This window comes from Suncus etruscus, chromosome 7, assembly GCF_024139225.1.
Source record: "Suncus etruscus isolate mSunEtr1 chromosome 7, mSunEtr1.pri.cur, whole genome shotgun sequence".
NCBI lineage: Eukaryota > Metazoa > Chordata > Mammalia > Eulipotyphla > Soricidae > Suncus > Suncus etruscus.
The window spans coordinates 90,311,986-90,326,996 of record NC_064854.1 but is presented as its reverse complement, the minus strand read 5'-3'; the positions used below and the strand labels follow the sequence as shown (position 1 = coordinate 90,326,996).

The following is a 15,011-nucleotide window of genomic DNA, read 5'->3' as shown; positions in this document are numbered from 1 at the left end:
GGAAATGGAAGAACAACCCTTGTCATGGGTAGGAATAATCAACATAGTTAAAATGACTATTTTACCTAAATTACTATATAGATTCAACACAATCCCTATCCAAATTTAGATGCCATTTTTAAAGGAAGTAGGACAATAAATAATAAAGTTTATCTGGAACCACAAAAAACCTAAGTTAGGAGCCGGAGAGAGTGCATGGAGGTAGATAGTTTGCCTTGCATGCAAAAGGATGGTGGTTCAAATCCCAGAATCCCACATTGTCCCCCAAGCATGCCAGTAGCAATTTCTGAGTGTAGAGCCAGGAGTAACTCCTGAGCACTGCCAGGTGTGACTGAAAAAACAAACCAAAACAAAAAAACAAAAACAAAAACCTAGGTTAGTCAAATACATACTGAAAAACAAGAAACTGGGTGGCATTTCTTTGGCTAACCTGCAGTTTTATTATAAAGCCATAGTCATCAAAGCAGCATGGTATTGGAACAAACACAGAGTATCAGACCAGTGAGTTAGAACAGAATATCCAAGGCATACACACAAATATATGGTCAACTGATAATTGATGAAGGATCCAAGAACCTGAAATGGAACAAAGACAGTCTCTTCAACAAATGTTGTTGGAACAACTGGATAACCACCTGTAAGAAACTCAATGTTAATCCATATCTCACTTTCTTCATAAAAATCAACTCAAAATGGATTAAAGATATGGAAATCAGACCCAAAAATATAAAGTTCATTGAGGGAAGAATAGGTAGAACACAACAAGATTTATACCTCAAAAAGTCTTTGATGATGAAATGCCAATGGCAAGAGTAATAACATCAAACGTAAACAAATGGGACTACATGAAACTAAAGAGTTTCTGTATGGCAAAAGAAACACTGGCTAAAACTAAAAGACAGCTAAAAGAATGGGGAAAAGTTTTCACACTCGACACATCAGATAAAGGACTGATATTTAGGATATGCAAAACACTCTAAAAGGTGAGGCCCACAAAACCCAATAAAGCCAAAGAAAAATGGGAAGAAGAAATGAATAGATGCTTCTGCAAGGAAGACCAGCAGATGGCCAAGAAATACATAAAAACACGTTCACCATCACTCATTATTAGAGAAATCCAAATTAAGACAACAATGAGGTGCCACCTTACACCAGTGAGAATGGCACACATCAAAAATAATGGGTCCAATCTCTGTTGGCAAGGATATGGCAGGAAAGGGACTCTCATCCACTGCTGGTGGGAATGCTGCCTGGTCCAACCCCTATGGAAATCATTATAAAAGTTGCTTAGTAAACTCATATTTGAGCTGCCATATAATCCAGCAATTGCATTCCCAGGTATCTACCTCCAAGATGGAAGAATATTCATCCCAAAGTATGGATGCATTTCACTATTCATCACAGAACTTAGCACAATAGCCAAGAACTGGAACCAACCTCGATGCCCAACAATGGATAAATGGATCATGAAGATGTAGTATTTGTATACAATAAAATACTACATAGCAGTTAGAAATGATACAATCATGGATTTTGCAGCAACATGGATAGATCTCCAATATATTATGTTAAACGAAATAATCCAGAAGAAGAAAGATAAATAATGATAGCATTTCTTTGAGTTATTCAGAACATATACTACATTAACATATTGTAATCCATGAACAAATGCAATAGTTTAAAGGGTAAAATCTCCAAACACCGTATGTGCCATCATATAACGTGGTGAAGTGTCCAGATGAAGTGAAAGGGTGGTAATACAAAGACACAAATACCCATTACAGCCTAAATAAACCAGCAACAATGGAAGCAACAGTTTTGAGTGAACAGGCATGCAATCAACCTCTAATCACAAAGGTCTATAATAATGTCCTAATATATTTTTCCACAGAACCAAACCTGGTCTCTTGCTGCAGTGACTACTAACAATATACTTTAATGCCTTAATTTTACCAAGTATAAAATAACATTTCAGCTTAGTTGTCAACAGAGGGCCTTGAAAAACAAAAGGTGATTTTAAACCTTGGTGGTCAATCATGCTGGATACTATATACAGTGCCCATTATGTTAATAATGTCTTGATAAAATACTCAAATAACCCACTTTCTTGTGTTTATGTCTTCAGTTAGGACCCAAAGCATATGATCATTCAGACCACTGGAACTTTCAATGGCGCACCACAGACCTATGCTACAGGTCCCACTCATCGAATACATTTTGATAAATCACTACATTCTTTTTTTCCTCTCTTTTTCTTTCTTTCATTTTTTTCTCTTTTTCCCTTTACTTCTTTTCCCCCACTGTCCTTTACTTTTCTTCATCCACTCAATCCATTGCACTATATATAATTATTCTCTTCTCCTCTATCTTATCTTTTGTTTTCCCCTCCTTTTTCTCAGAAGCCATATTTTAACCAATTATTTATCTTTTCTTAACTCAATTATGTCTTAAGAGCTCAGGCCCAGCCTATGAGGGTCAACGTAGGAACTAATGTCTGTATTTATGTGGGCATGAGTTGGGAGACAGTGGACTCCTCTCTGATTGCCAAACCTAAATTGTAAACAAGTTATGCCCAAATTGTATATAGCCCTTCTTATATATTACCCATCCTCCCCCTTCAGAAATCCTTCTAGCTTCTCATCTCTGAATTCTGACCCATTATCCTTCCTTATTTAACCCTCTTTACCCTTAGTTATTAGCCCAGTAGGTACCGGGACCAACCTTCTGCTCCAACAAACCACCACCAAACTCCCAAACCAAAAGGACACACTCCCAGCCCCACACCACATGTCTTGGAAAGAAATTATAATCAATACACCTGCTGATTCATGCTTCATGGCCCTTCTCTCCCTCCTAATTATGGACAGTTGCATGACACTGACTCAGCCCCAAAAGGACCCCAGTTCAAGGACACTTCCCTCATGGATACAATAATTTTGCAAACTCAACAAGACACAATGTGTGAGGAAAAAATGCTCTGGACTCTACCCACCACAAGAACATCTCAAAAGACTCAATGGGGAAGCCTGTATTTCCTTTATGTGTTTAATAACTATATAATAATATCTCCTAGTCTGTTTATTCCCAAAAGAAAGTAAGACTCATAAACAGCATTTTTCTTTAATGCATTTTTTAAAATGTATTTTTATTTTTTCTTTTATTATATAACTACATTAATATAGATATAATTTTTTTCTTTTCTCTCTACAACCTCACCTGTTTTGATTCCACCTGGTACAAAAACCTACAAGAAAAGTTTTGCCTGGAATAAAAGTTCTGGTCAAAACCAGGGCACAGAGATTGTGCAGACTATCATTCTTATCTCCAAATACACCAGCAATACAATATGTCACCATATCCTTTTGCATAGGCACTCTAATTAAAGAAAAATATTATGCACAAACAAGCTCTTATCTATTAGGGATAAGAAGCCATGCATTTTATAATGCTGGGTTGCCTCCCACCATAAGCATGTGTCATGTAGACCCAACTCAGACTCTACATGATTGAACAGTGACCATCCAACCTAGAACCCCAGATTCCAGACGTAAAACCGACACAGCTCCCAGCAACAGCACCAGGAACTGGGGGGAAACTCTGAATGCTGTCTCAGCACCAACTTGCATCAGTTTTAACATGACATCCTGACATGAAGAAATGGCAACAACTTGAACTAAGAGAGGGTTGCCCCATCTCATCACCTAACATATAATGCAACCAGGAGACATGTCTTCCTTTGCCCTAAGCAAAAACCAAAATCACTATTTATAGAAGACCGAATTTGACAAATATGGGCTGGACAGAATCTATCAAGTAACCAATAAGAAAGTTCCTAGCCTAGGTCTCAGAGTAGAATTTGTACAAAAACCAAGATCTCTAATTTCAGGGGTATAACTTTAACAACTGCAACTGAGAAGAAATTCTGGACCTATGCTCTGTCCTAGGTTCTGAACAAAAACCAAGACCACTAATTACAGAAAACTGATCACAACAACAGTGATGGAACAGAACTCCTAGAAATGTAAAGAAAAACTCTCTCCTAGCCTTCACCCAATTCCCTACATAAATAAAATCTCCAGCTACAGAGGTGGGGTATCATCACCCACATCTGATTGGAAAGTTTCTTGGCATCATAAGATGTGCAAATGAGTGAGTATGGAGCTGGTAGTTGTTCCCATGGCAGTATGCTTCTAGGTCAGAGAAACCCTGTATCTCTTAGGCCAAGGGAATCACTGCTGTAATTTTCCCTATATTTACTGTGCCTATGCAAAAAGAAAGAAAGGAAGGAAGGAAGAAGAAGAAGAAGAAGAAGAAGAAGAAGAAGAAGAAGAAGAAGAAGAAGAAGAAGAAGAAGAAGAAGAAGAAGAAGAAGAAATAACTTTTTTAAAAGAAGTTGCTGATCTGTTTTTTGTTTTTTCTTTTCTTTTTTCTCTTTTTTTCTTTTTCCATAGCTGATGGTTTTGGTTTTTGGCTTATTCTGTGTTTATTCTTTCTATAAACTTGTTGATACTCCCTTACTGTTTTTTGTTTTTTGTTTGTCTTGTTTTACTACCTTTTTCTTCTTTATTCCCTTTCTTCTTCTAAATGGATATTTATAACACCTAGATAGACTCCTCCAAGTTTTTTTCTTTTTTTGTTTGCCTTTTTACTTGTTTCTTTTTTCCTTCTTTATCCAGATGGCACCAAGGCCAGACAGTCGAATGTTCATTTGGTGGAAATAAAAACTGATCAGACATTAATACAAAATCAAAGTCAATGACAACAGAATTGATACCCAATCTACAACAAGTTGTACAAGGGGGGAACAGTTGCACTAGCATTATGGGGGTAAAGGAGGGAGATGTGGGATACATGCTGGGAACATGGGTGGAGGGAGGACAACACTGTTGGTGGGAACGCTCCTTACTCATTGTCACTATGTGCCTCAAATATTACTGTGAGAGAATTGTAATTCACTTCGACCACAATAAAAATAAAAAAAAAAAAGAATACTATTAGAGCTCGGAGCTGAGGTGCTCATCAGGGTGAGCCTGTGGTGGGGGGGGGGGGGACTGTGAAGCGAGCACAGGGAGACTGGGTGGCCAAGCAGGGTGTGAGCTGTCCAAAAATGGACCTGGATGCTGCCACTGTCAACTTTCATCTGAACTCTCATATCTCAACACTGACAAATATTCATAAGATCTATCACACCCTTAATAAGCTAAATCTAACAGAAGACATTGGTCAAGACAATCACCGAACAGGAAGTGTGCGGCCCTGCCCTTCTTCAGACCACTTTAGTAAAGTGATGCCACCACAGAAGAAGAGAAGTCCAGCCTCTGGAGATGATTTATCTACCAAGAAAAGTAGACATGATAGTATGTATAGAAAATATGATTCAACAATAATTAAGATGGAAGAAGAAGCATTTTCAAGTAAGAGATGTTTGGAGTGATTCTATGAATATGCAGGTACTGATGATGTTGTAGGTCCTGAAGGCATGGAGAAATTTTGTGAAGACATTGGTGTTGAACCAGAAAATGTAGTTATGTGTGTTTTTGCTTGGGAATTGGATGCATAGAACATGGTTTATTTTACTCTACAGGAATGGTTGAAAGGAATGACTTTTCTACAATGTGACACAACAGAAAAATTCAGAAATACTTTGGAATACTTAAGATCATTATCAACTGAGTCTACAAATGTGAGACTTATTTATAGATATGCATTTGATTTTGCACAGGAAAAGGACCAGAGTAGCCTAGACATAAACACTGCCAAGTGTATGTTGGGACTGTTATTAAGAAAAATCTGGCCTATTCCCCCAGTTTTTTCACCAATTCTTAGAGTAATTAAAATATAAAGTTATTAACAAAGACTAGTGGTGCAATGTACTAGAATTTAGCAGAACAATTAACCTTGACCTCAGCAACTATGATGAAAATGGAGCATGGCCAGTTTTGTTGGACGATTTTGTGGAGTGGTATAAATACAAACAGATGTCCTAGGACATTATGCATCACAGAGAGAGAATTCCTGTTACCACAGTATGTCCACCATTAGCCATAAATTGCTGTTTGTATTACTGCATGCTGCTTTTCTTGCATTGTCTCCCTTTTGCAGGGACGTATTGGTATTTGCTATAGAATGGGTCAGCTCTGCTTGCTGTGTAGCATCGTTCTCTTGGAAAGGCTGCTTTGCAGTTGTCTTTACACTACAGATTGGTAAATATTCCAACGTTCTCACTGTGATTATGTGTCTATTGCTGTTTAAATTTTGTGTATGTGTATAAAAATAGCTTCACCTAGAGATTATTTCTGCAAAAATGTATTGTAAAATAATTTTGTGGCATATTTCAAATGGACCAATTCTACTTTATTTGATCTCAACTGTAGCATTTCAGGAAACCAGACAAGAATGACCAATACCATAAGCAAATGTTGTCAGAATTCACCTTACCTAAAGAGGCCAACTTTTGGAAGAAGTGAGAGTTATGACTTCTCATAGGCATGTCAAATAGAATCTGGTTTGTTTAAATGTTAGCATTTAAAAAATGGAAGTCATAATTTTTTGAGCATATAAACATGTACCATGCCACATATCACCTCAACCATGCGAGAAATAGGGTTTTATTTTCTAATGTTCAAGCTGTAGTGGTTGAAGTGTAGGTACAAATGAACAAATTAAAATAGCACTTTTTTAAGGGGGTTTAAAGTCTCATAAGCTTTCTTTAGTGTCTTTTGGGGAAGAATTGTTGTTTTTTTCACTTGTTTGTTTTCTTTCTCATTCCTCTAGTCACTGTTTGGACTGCTGATGCTTCTATGCCATTCTAAGTACAGTTGATTTTTGCCTCCTTCATGAAAACCAAATGGTTTGCTGGCAGTTATTGCAGAGCATTTTTAATTGTGACTTGAATCATTAATTGAACGTTCATGATGTCTACCTTTCTAGTGGTTTTTGTTTTTCTTTGCTTTGGAGAAAGAACTATCCTATAAGTGAGAGATGTTCTGTTTTCTTTTTTCTTTTTGTTTCTTTCATGCTAGGCTTTTCCTGGCAGAATGTCCATTGCAGGCAGTGGACATGGAACCACCAGCATTGAGCTAACACAACACGGAAGGGCCTTTTCCAAGGTCCCACTCGTCATTGCCTGAGTAATTTACACAGTGGGTGACAAAACAAGAAACAATATTGGGGGTGGGGGGACTTGTATTTTATGTCTTTTTCCCCCTTGCCTTACCCTACTTGAGAAAATGTGTAGATAACATGTTTTTACCTCAACCATCTGGTGCTATTGAAGGACTAATTTAGTCCCTAAAGTTTTGTGAAAAAACAAAAGTCTAATATTTTAAACAAAGTCTAAAGCTAATGTGCATTTGAGCAAGCTGAATACTACATTTATGTGAGCAAGAGCCATGACTGGACATTTAATGGTTGGAAGAAGTTTGAATTATTTTGAAATCTGGCCAAAACACCCTTTGGATGTAATGTGAACCTTTAAATGCATGAAATGAGTGAAGCACAAGACAATGCTACTCTTGACCACTCTTACTTTGCAAACAGTGTTCAAAGTTTCAGTTTTTTTTTCTCTAACTGAACCACCAAAGACACATTTTGTATGTATAGACAGTGTGGACATATACAAAATCATGATATGGTAGAATGAAATCATTTCCTTTTTTCTACCAAACAGAAGTGTTTGGTTTGCTGTGAAATAAATAAACCAGAAGTTTCTAAAACTCTAGTAATTAAACATACTTCATCATTCCTTGTTTAGGAATTATAGACTCACCTTCTACCTTAAGGATTCCTACCAGTTTGCACAAATGAATATCAGAAAAGAATAGATGCTGATAGCAAGCACAGTTCTTGAGACCAGTGTGTTGAGAGAGATTCCAAGGGGTAGGGGTGGCTAAGTGGCAACTATCCACCCATGACTTTGGATCTGTGTAGAACTGAACAAAGTTTATTTACCAATGTGTCACCAGGAATTGAAGAAAAATCACTTGAAAGGCAGAAGTTCTTAAATTTTATCAGCTATTATTTGTATAAGCAAACAAACAGAGATAATATATTTTAAAAGGTATTGTTCAGAAATGGGTAAAGTTTAAAATACTAAGCACACAGTTCATCGTACTGACAAAAAGATTATAGCTGGGAAGATGTTACATTATGTCCATAGTAAACATTTTGGCGATGATGGGGTGCGAGAGCCTAATTGCATATCCCAAAAGATAATCTGGAGTATGAAAACCTACAAATGTGGACTTGAAAAATACTTACTTTGACTGCAGAGTGCTTGTCCTTCATCTTACTTTGATAGACAGTTCACAGCAAAGGGAAGAGAAGAGGGCCAGACAATTTCTAAGATACTTTTTCCTTCAGCTGTCCCCACCTTACATAAAATCAAGCAATCTTTAAGCACTTATTTACTGGCTAATGTTAAATAAATTAGGGTGCCTTCTTTCTTAAACTTCTTTTCTTTTTTCTGTTGTGTTTTGAGCTCCACATTGCAATACTCTGTCATAATGGAATACAACATGTAGATGTTTACTTGCTGCAGTAGGTCAGAAATTCATTATTTGACATCCACTGTCATATCACATACATGCAGCTTTTTGAAGCAAGAATTCTGACTTAAGTTTTTATAAATCTGACTTTGGTTCTGGTTTACTGATAGATTTATATTGCCTCCCAGTTTCCATTTTAACAGTGCCTTTGACGTTTAGAGAGAAAGCTTTACAAGTTATTTTGTGCCTTCAGTTTTATTCTTACAACTGCTAAATACCTCTGTAAGCCTTATCTTTTATTCTTTCATATGTTGTGTAATAAATTTATAAAATTCATTGATCAACTAAAATGTTGGGTGCCTGTAAATGAAACCAAAGTGTGGGTTGCTTTTTTCATAAAATAATTACTCTTGGGGGTCACTGTTAGAGCAGCTAACCTAAAAATGTGAATGCTTTGTGCAGTCAGTATTTGCATTACATTCATAAATGTGTGCAAGTCCTGTAACTCCCAAATTAACTAAAATACTGTTATGCCACCTAACTTGAGTACAGCAAACTGGTTTTAGTTTTTAATGGAATTGTTGTAAGCTGACAATCCATAAATAAAAAGTATTTGTGTTTGGTTTAAAAAATACTAATTAGAAAGAAAAATACTCATTAGAATTTTAAGATTCTCTTCTTCGTTTCCACTGTAGTTTGTTGTTGTGTCTATGTCAGTGTTTATTTATTTATTCCTTGATGTTGGTTTTTTATAGGTTCAACAAATATCGAGGTAAAATTATGAGTATATTGTATTTTTAAGAGTCTGGGATAATTGTTGGAAAATTGAGTATTTGGGAGATGTAATGAAATTCCAGTTTCTTTTCCTGTTAATGAGTGCCCACCTGAATTGTCATCATTGGAAGTTATAGGGAATCAAATAATATATATGTATATAATTTTGGAGGAGGATATTAGAGCTAAAGTACAGTGATAGGGTATTTGCCTTACATGCAGCCAACACAAATTCTGTCCCTAGTATCTTATATCGTCCCCTGGTCCTGCCAGGATTAATTCTTGAGTACAGAGAAAGAAGTAAGCCTTATCACAGAGTGAGCCCCAAAACAAAACAAAACAAAATAGTAATATGTGTAGACTCTTAATTGTTTATGTAATTTCTAAAGAAAATATTCCTATAGGGATACACATGACATATTTCAAAGAAACATTTAAACATTGCTAATGCAATCTTTGGAAAGAATATGAAAGGTATCAATTTCCCCAACTGAAAAATATATTATAAAGCTCCAGGATAGGTTGATATGACATCGTGATGACAAAGAAACAGCAATAACTTGATCTAAGGGCAAGTTGTCCTACCTCATCACCTAATGGTAAAATAAAATCAGAAAACACTTTGTCCTTCGATCTGTGCAAAAAAGATGGTAACTAATTACAGCAGAATTACTTTGACAACTAAGACTTAGCAAAACTTTTCCTGGGACCAAAATGAAAGACTCTATCCTAGGCTTTGCTCTAGAATTTGTGCAAAAAGCAAGATTTCTAATTCCAAAGTCTGACTTTGACAACCACGGCTGAGCAGAATGTCTGGAGACATAAGGAAAGACTCTAAACTAGGTTTCATCCTAGGATCTGTGCAGAAACCAAGATCACTCTTACAGAAGACTGACTTTAACAACTGTGATTGAGCAGAAACCAGGGCACAGAGTGAATGGATTTCAACACTCTCAGCCAAATTCACAAGCAATATAACATAGAACCATTTTTTTTTGCAAAGGCATACTAAAAAAGAGAATATTTTACATATAGAAACAAGATCTTATCTAGTAAGAATAAGAACTCATACATTTTACAATACAGGGGCACCTCCCAACTTGAACATAAGTCATGTGGTCCTAACTTAGACTCCATGTGATTAGACAGTGACTGTCCAAACCTGAACCCTAGATCTCAGAGATAGATCTGACATGGTTCTCTGCAGCAGCTCCAGAAATCATACTCTGGGATATTCTTAATACTGCTCTGACACCAATATGTGCCAGTTTTGACATGACATCCTGACAATGAGGAAATGGCAACAACTAGGTCTTGAAGCAGGTTGCCTTACCTCATTACCTAACAATAAGATGAAATCAGAAGACACATCATCCTTTGATCTGTGAAAAAGGCAAGATTGCTAACTACAGAAGACTGACTGTGACAGTGATGACTGGGCAGAACTTATCCTGTGGCCAATAAAAAGACCCTAGTCTAGGCTTTGGCCTATGACCTGTACAAAAACCAAGATTTCTAATCCCAGAGGTCTGGCTTAGACAACTGCAACTGAGTAGAACTTCTGGAAACATAATGGAAAACTCTATCCTAGGCTTCATACTAGGATCAGTGCAAAAACCAAGATCACCAATGGCAGAAGACTGATTAAAACTACAGTTTTCTACAGTTGGAACAAAACTTCTAGAAACGTAAAGAAAGACTTCACTCTAGTCTCCATCCTATGACCTTGCAAATACTGTAATCTCTAGTTACAGAGGCCTGATTTTATCATCCACGACTTATCAGAAAATTTCCAGACAGCACGAAATGACCTAGGAAATAAAAAAAGAGCTTGTATGAAGCCTATAATTATTCCCATGACAGTATGCTTCAAGGCATCTGTATCTCTTAGGCCAAGGGAATTTCATTTTCAATCTCCCCAATATTTACTGTGCCTATGCAAAAAAGCACAAATTAATTTTTGTTATTGTCTTGTTGTTATTGTTGTTTTATTTCTTTTTTATGCTTAAGTTTGTTTTTATTTTGGGGCCATGGTTATTGTTTGGCTATTGTTTTTATTGCTGTGGTGCTTTTTGAGTTCTTTTTTTTTATTTTGTATATGATTTTTATGTTTTTCTTCCCTTTTCCCCTTTCTTCTCTTAAATTGATATTTATAGCCTCTATAAGAACTCCTCCCATTTCTTGCTTGTTTGATTTTTGCCCCCCCTTTTTCTTCTTTCCATACAAAACCACATAACTTGAACCATCTTATTCTTACTCACAAATTGAGGGGAAAATAATGGAGGGTACCAAGACCAAACAATTGTATGAACATTGAGTAGAAATAAAATATGATCATGCTTAAACACCAAATCTAAAGCCAACAACAACAGAATCAAAACCCAATCTAAAACAAGCTAGCCACATAAGGTACCCCTTATACTAGCAGCCCGGGAGTCAAAGGAGGGGGATGTGGAATGCATGTTGGGAACAGACATGGAGGGAGGACAACACTGGTGGTGGAATACCTCTGATTCAATGTCACTATGTGCCTACAATATTACTGTGAAAGATTTGTAATCCACCTTGGTCAAAATCAAAATTATTTAATTAAAAGAATGGACCTGTTACACTAATAGACTAGGGGACTAAGTGTGGAGGTATGGGATGCATGTTGGAATTTCAGTGGGAGGAGGTCAGCACTGGTGGTGAGAATGGCCCTGAGTCACTGTCACTATATGCCTGAAATACAACTATGAAAGACTTGTAATTCACAATGGTCTCAATAAAAATAAAACATATTTATAATTTTTATTAAATAATCAGTGCATAAATATTTGTCCAACTAAAGAAAAAATATTATATTAAGAATAAAGCTCCCAAGAAAACAGTCTTGAGGATCATTAAACTTATATACCTTAAGCACAAAGTTATCCTCAGCTTGGAGTTTCAGCTCTACCACTGCCTTCCTAACCAAGGCTTCAAAATTGAGGTCTCTTTTACGTGGAACATCCAGAGAGGGAAAGAGGTCTCCAATCAGGCCCATGAATACTGGCATGTCATCTGTCACTATTTTGGGAATGTTAAAATCTCTCAAGGATCGCATCAGTACTTGGTCTTCAGGGCGGTCAGGATCTCCACGTTTCAGGGATCCTGCAACCACCAGTACAGACTTGATGGCTCGAAGTCCCCAGTCATAATGATCCTACAGAAAGACAATTTAGAGTTGTAAATATGCTCATCCCCAGGATAGTCTCTGCAAAATTTTAATTATTTCCCCTCCCCCCCAAATTTCAATTATTATATTAGTATTGTATTACTAATGGCAAGTCAGTGACATAATAAACAATTAATTATATAAAGATCATGGTTATAGATTTTTATTTCAAGCATTAGAAATGTTCATGTAGGACAACAACAACATAAAAAAAGCGTACTTTAAAAATATATCTAAAGAGTATCTTGGACAATTGTTTACTTATCAAATTGAGGGTAAAGGAAGAGGAAAATATTGAGAATAATTTCCACTTTTTGGAATTACTGAGTAAATTATGATTAACATGCTAAACTCAGGAAGTTTCAGTAATATCCATGACTTATTGGAGGTCCTTTCAGATACCTATGAAAACTTGTAGTTAAAAATCATTGCATAGAGGATGGAGCGGTGGTGCTAGAGGTAAGGTGTCTGCCTTGCAAGTGCTAGCCTAGGACAGACAGTGGTTCAATCCCACAGCATCCCATATAGTCCCCCCAAGCCAGGAGCAATTTTGAGTGCATAGCCAGGAGTAACCCCTGAGCATCAATGGGTGTGGCCCAAAACCAAATGAAAAAAAAAAAAAGAAAAAAAATCATTGCATATACAGGTTTAGAGATAAAAGAGAAATTTTATATTATAAACTTTTGATATTTGTCAGAATTATTAGTTGTTTCTAAACATTGTATTAATAAACACATCTGTATTAAAATTATTTTGCATAATTATGGATTAATATTCATAGGGGCTATGTATTATAAGACTAATATGTTTCACTAATACAATAGCTCCAAAAGCTACTAGAGCTGATACAGTCACACATGATTGGTCAGCAGTCTAAGCCATGTACCTGTTTAGAGAGAAGCTCTTTGCACAACTGGTAAAGAGTGATAAACTTTCTGGCTAATAAACGAGCTTCAATAAATCCTTCTGCCACCAACATGATTTCACAGATTAACTCAAAGTCTGGAACAACCATTGCACAAGGCCTATAAACATGGAGAAAGAGGAAAACTTTAGTTTTTTTAAGCTGGTCAAAGTGAAGTTTGAAAGATTAGCAACACTGACTCGTATAAGTAGAGGTATCCTTGAGTGAAAAAATTTATCCCCAAGCTGCAACTTTAAGATTTTGAATTTAAAGATGAACTAACTAAACATATGTATCTAGAAATATCTATAAAGTGACATAGATATACATTAGAAATACATCTCTTTATAGGCAGATAGATAGATAGATAGATATGAAGTAAAGTCTTTTGCTTTATTATAACTTAAAGAGCAAAGAAACACAAAAAGGCACATACAAAAAAAACCACAGTGATATCTTAAGTAAAAATTGCTAGGGGAAAATTAAGTCCTGAAGTATCATTCCATTTTCTCTTTATTTCTCTTACTTTTCATGGAAAAAAAAAAGAATGAAGAAGTTAGCTTCTGATAGAAAATGCACTCATGTTGTCAAACACATTAAGTAATATTTTAAAATATGTTTAAGATATTTTAAGAATATTTTAATAAATTTCAGATATCTATAGTGGCAAAAGTAAAATAACATAGAAACCCTAATGCACTGATCCTAGGAGCATAATACACCATTTTTGTTTTGGAAAGTAATGTAGCCATATGTATCAACAGTTTAATAAATTTTTTCACTATTAACTCAGTGATTAATCTTCTAGAAATCTATCCAAAAATAGTAACCAGGCATATAAAATACTTATATTAAATATACAGTACAGAATTTGTACATATTTTAAACATCAGAAGCAATCCTAACATCTCACTGTAGGAAATTAAATACCAGTTAATTGTACTAGTTAATTACATGGTGGACAACCTATTAGAAAATATGTAGTGAAGTGAAATTTGTTAAGAATATTTAACAAAGCAAGACTCATATTCTTATGATATAAACCATAAAATAACAAACTGTCATAAACTTTGTTTAAAAGATTTAATATAGATGCACATATAAACAATGTAGAGTTAAGTAAAATTTTATGGTAAAGACATTAAATTAAATTAAAGTTAATAGTTTCAAAATTTCTTCTACTACATACAAACATCTATAAGTATATTTTAAATGATTTAATAAAAAATTAAAGAAAATATTTTAGACTCTTGAGTTGAGCAAAGTTAATGTTTACCTAAAAAGAGCCTTGAGATTCTCAGGTAGTTCTGTACGGCCAGCATAGCCTGGATTCATAGTGATGAAGATACCCACAGAAGGATTCAGGCTAATCTCTTCCCCAAGGAAATTGAAGTGCTGCTTCTTATCACGAATTGCATCTTGAATGCTTTTTACCTGGATAAGAAGTCCACAGTGGGTTGATATATAAAGCTGGAAGCCTCTGGTTATACAGAAAACAACACTTGTTCTGTGGTCTATTTCATTTATAAACAAGCACTATAACTTTGAGTTTTATAACTATAAACTTAAGAGCAGTTCTAAAAATTTTAACTGTTCATATCCCTGTATCTTTTAACATATATGAGATTAAGAGTTCCTTACGCTGTAAAAT

At 35.6% G+C, this 15,011-nt stretch overlaps 1 protein-coding gene and 1 pseudogene across 1 annotated transcript in view; one reads left to right on the top strand and one right to left on the bottom strand.

Moving 5' to 3' along the window:
- The window catches only part of DNAH9 (dynein axonemal heavy chain 9), a 704,007-nt gene that overhangs the window by 446,509 nt on the left and 242,487 nt on the right, over nt 1–15,011 (bottom strand). Inside the window, exons 29-31 of the mRNA XM_049776731.1 lie at nt 14,637–14,794; nt 13,343–13,481; nt 12,157–12,444 (exon numbers count right to left, since the gene is read on the bottom strand). Of these exons, the coding sequence (XP_049632688.1) occupies nt 12,157–12,444; nt 13,343–13,481; nt 14,637–14,794 (585 nt within the window). The remainder of the gene's footprint in view (nt 1–12,156; nt 12,445–13,342; nt 13,482–14,636; nt 14,795–15,011) is intronic.
- LOC126013739 (DCN1-like protein 4) lies at nt 5,108–6,022 on the top strand (annotated as a pseudogene).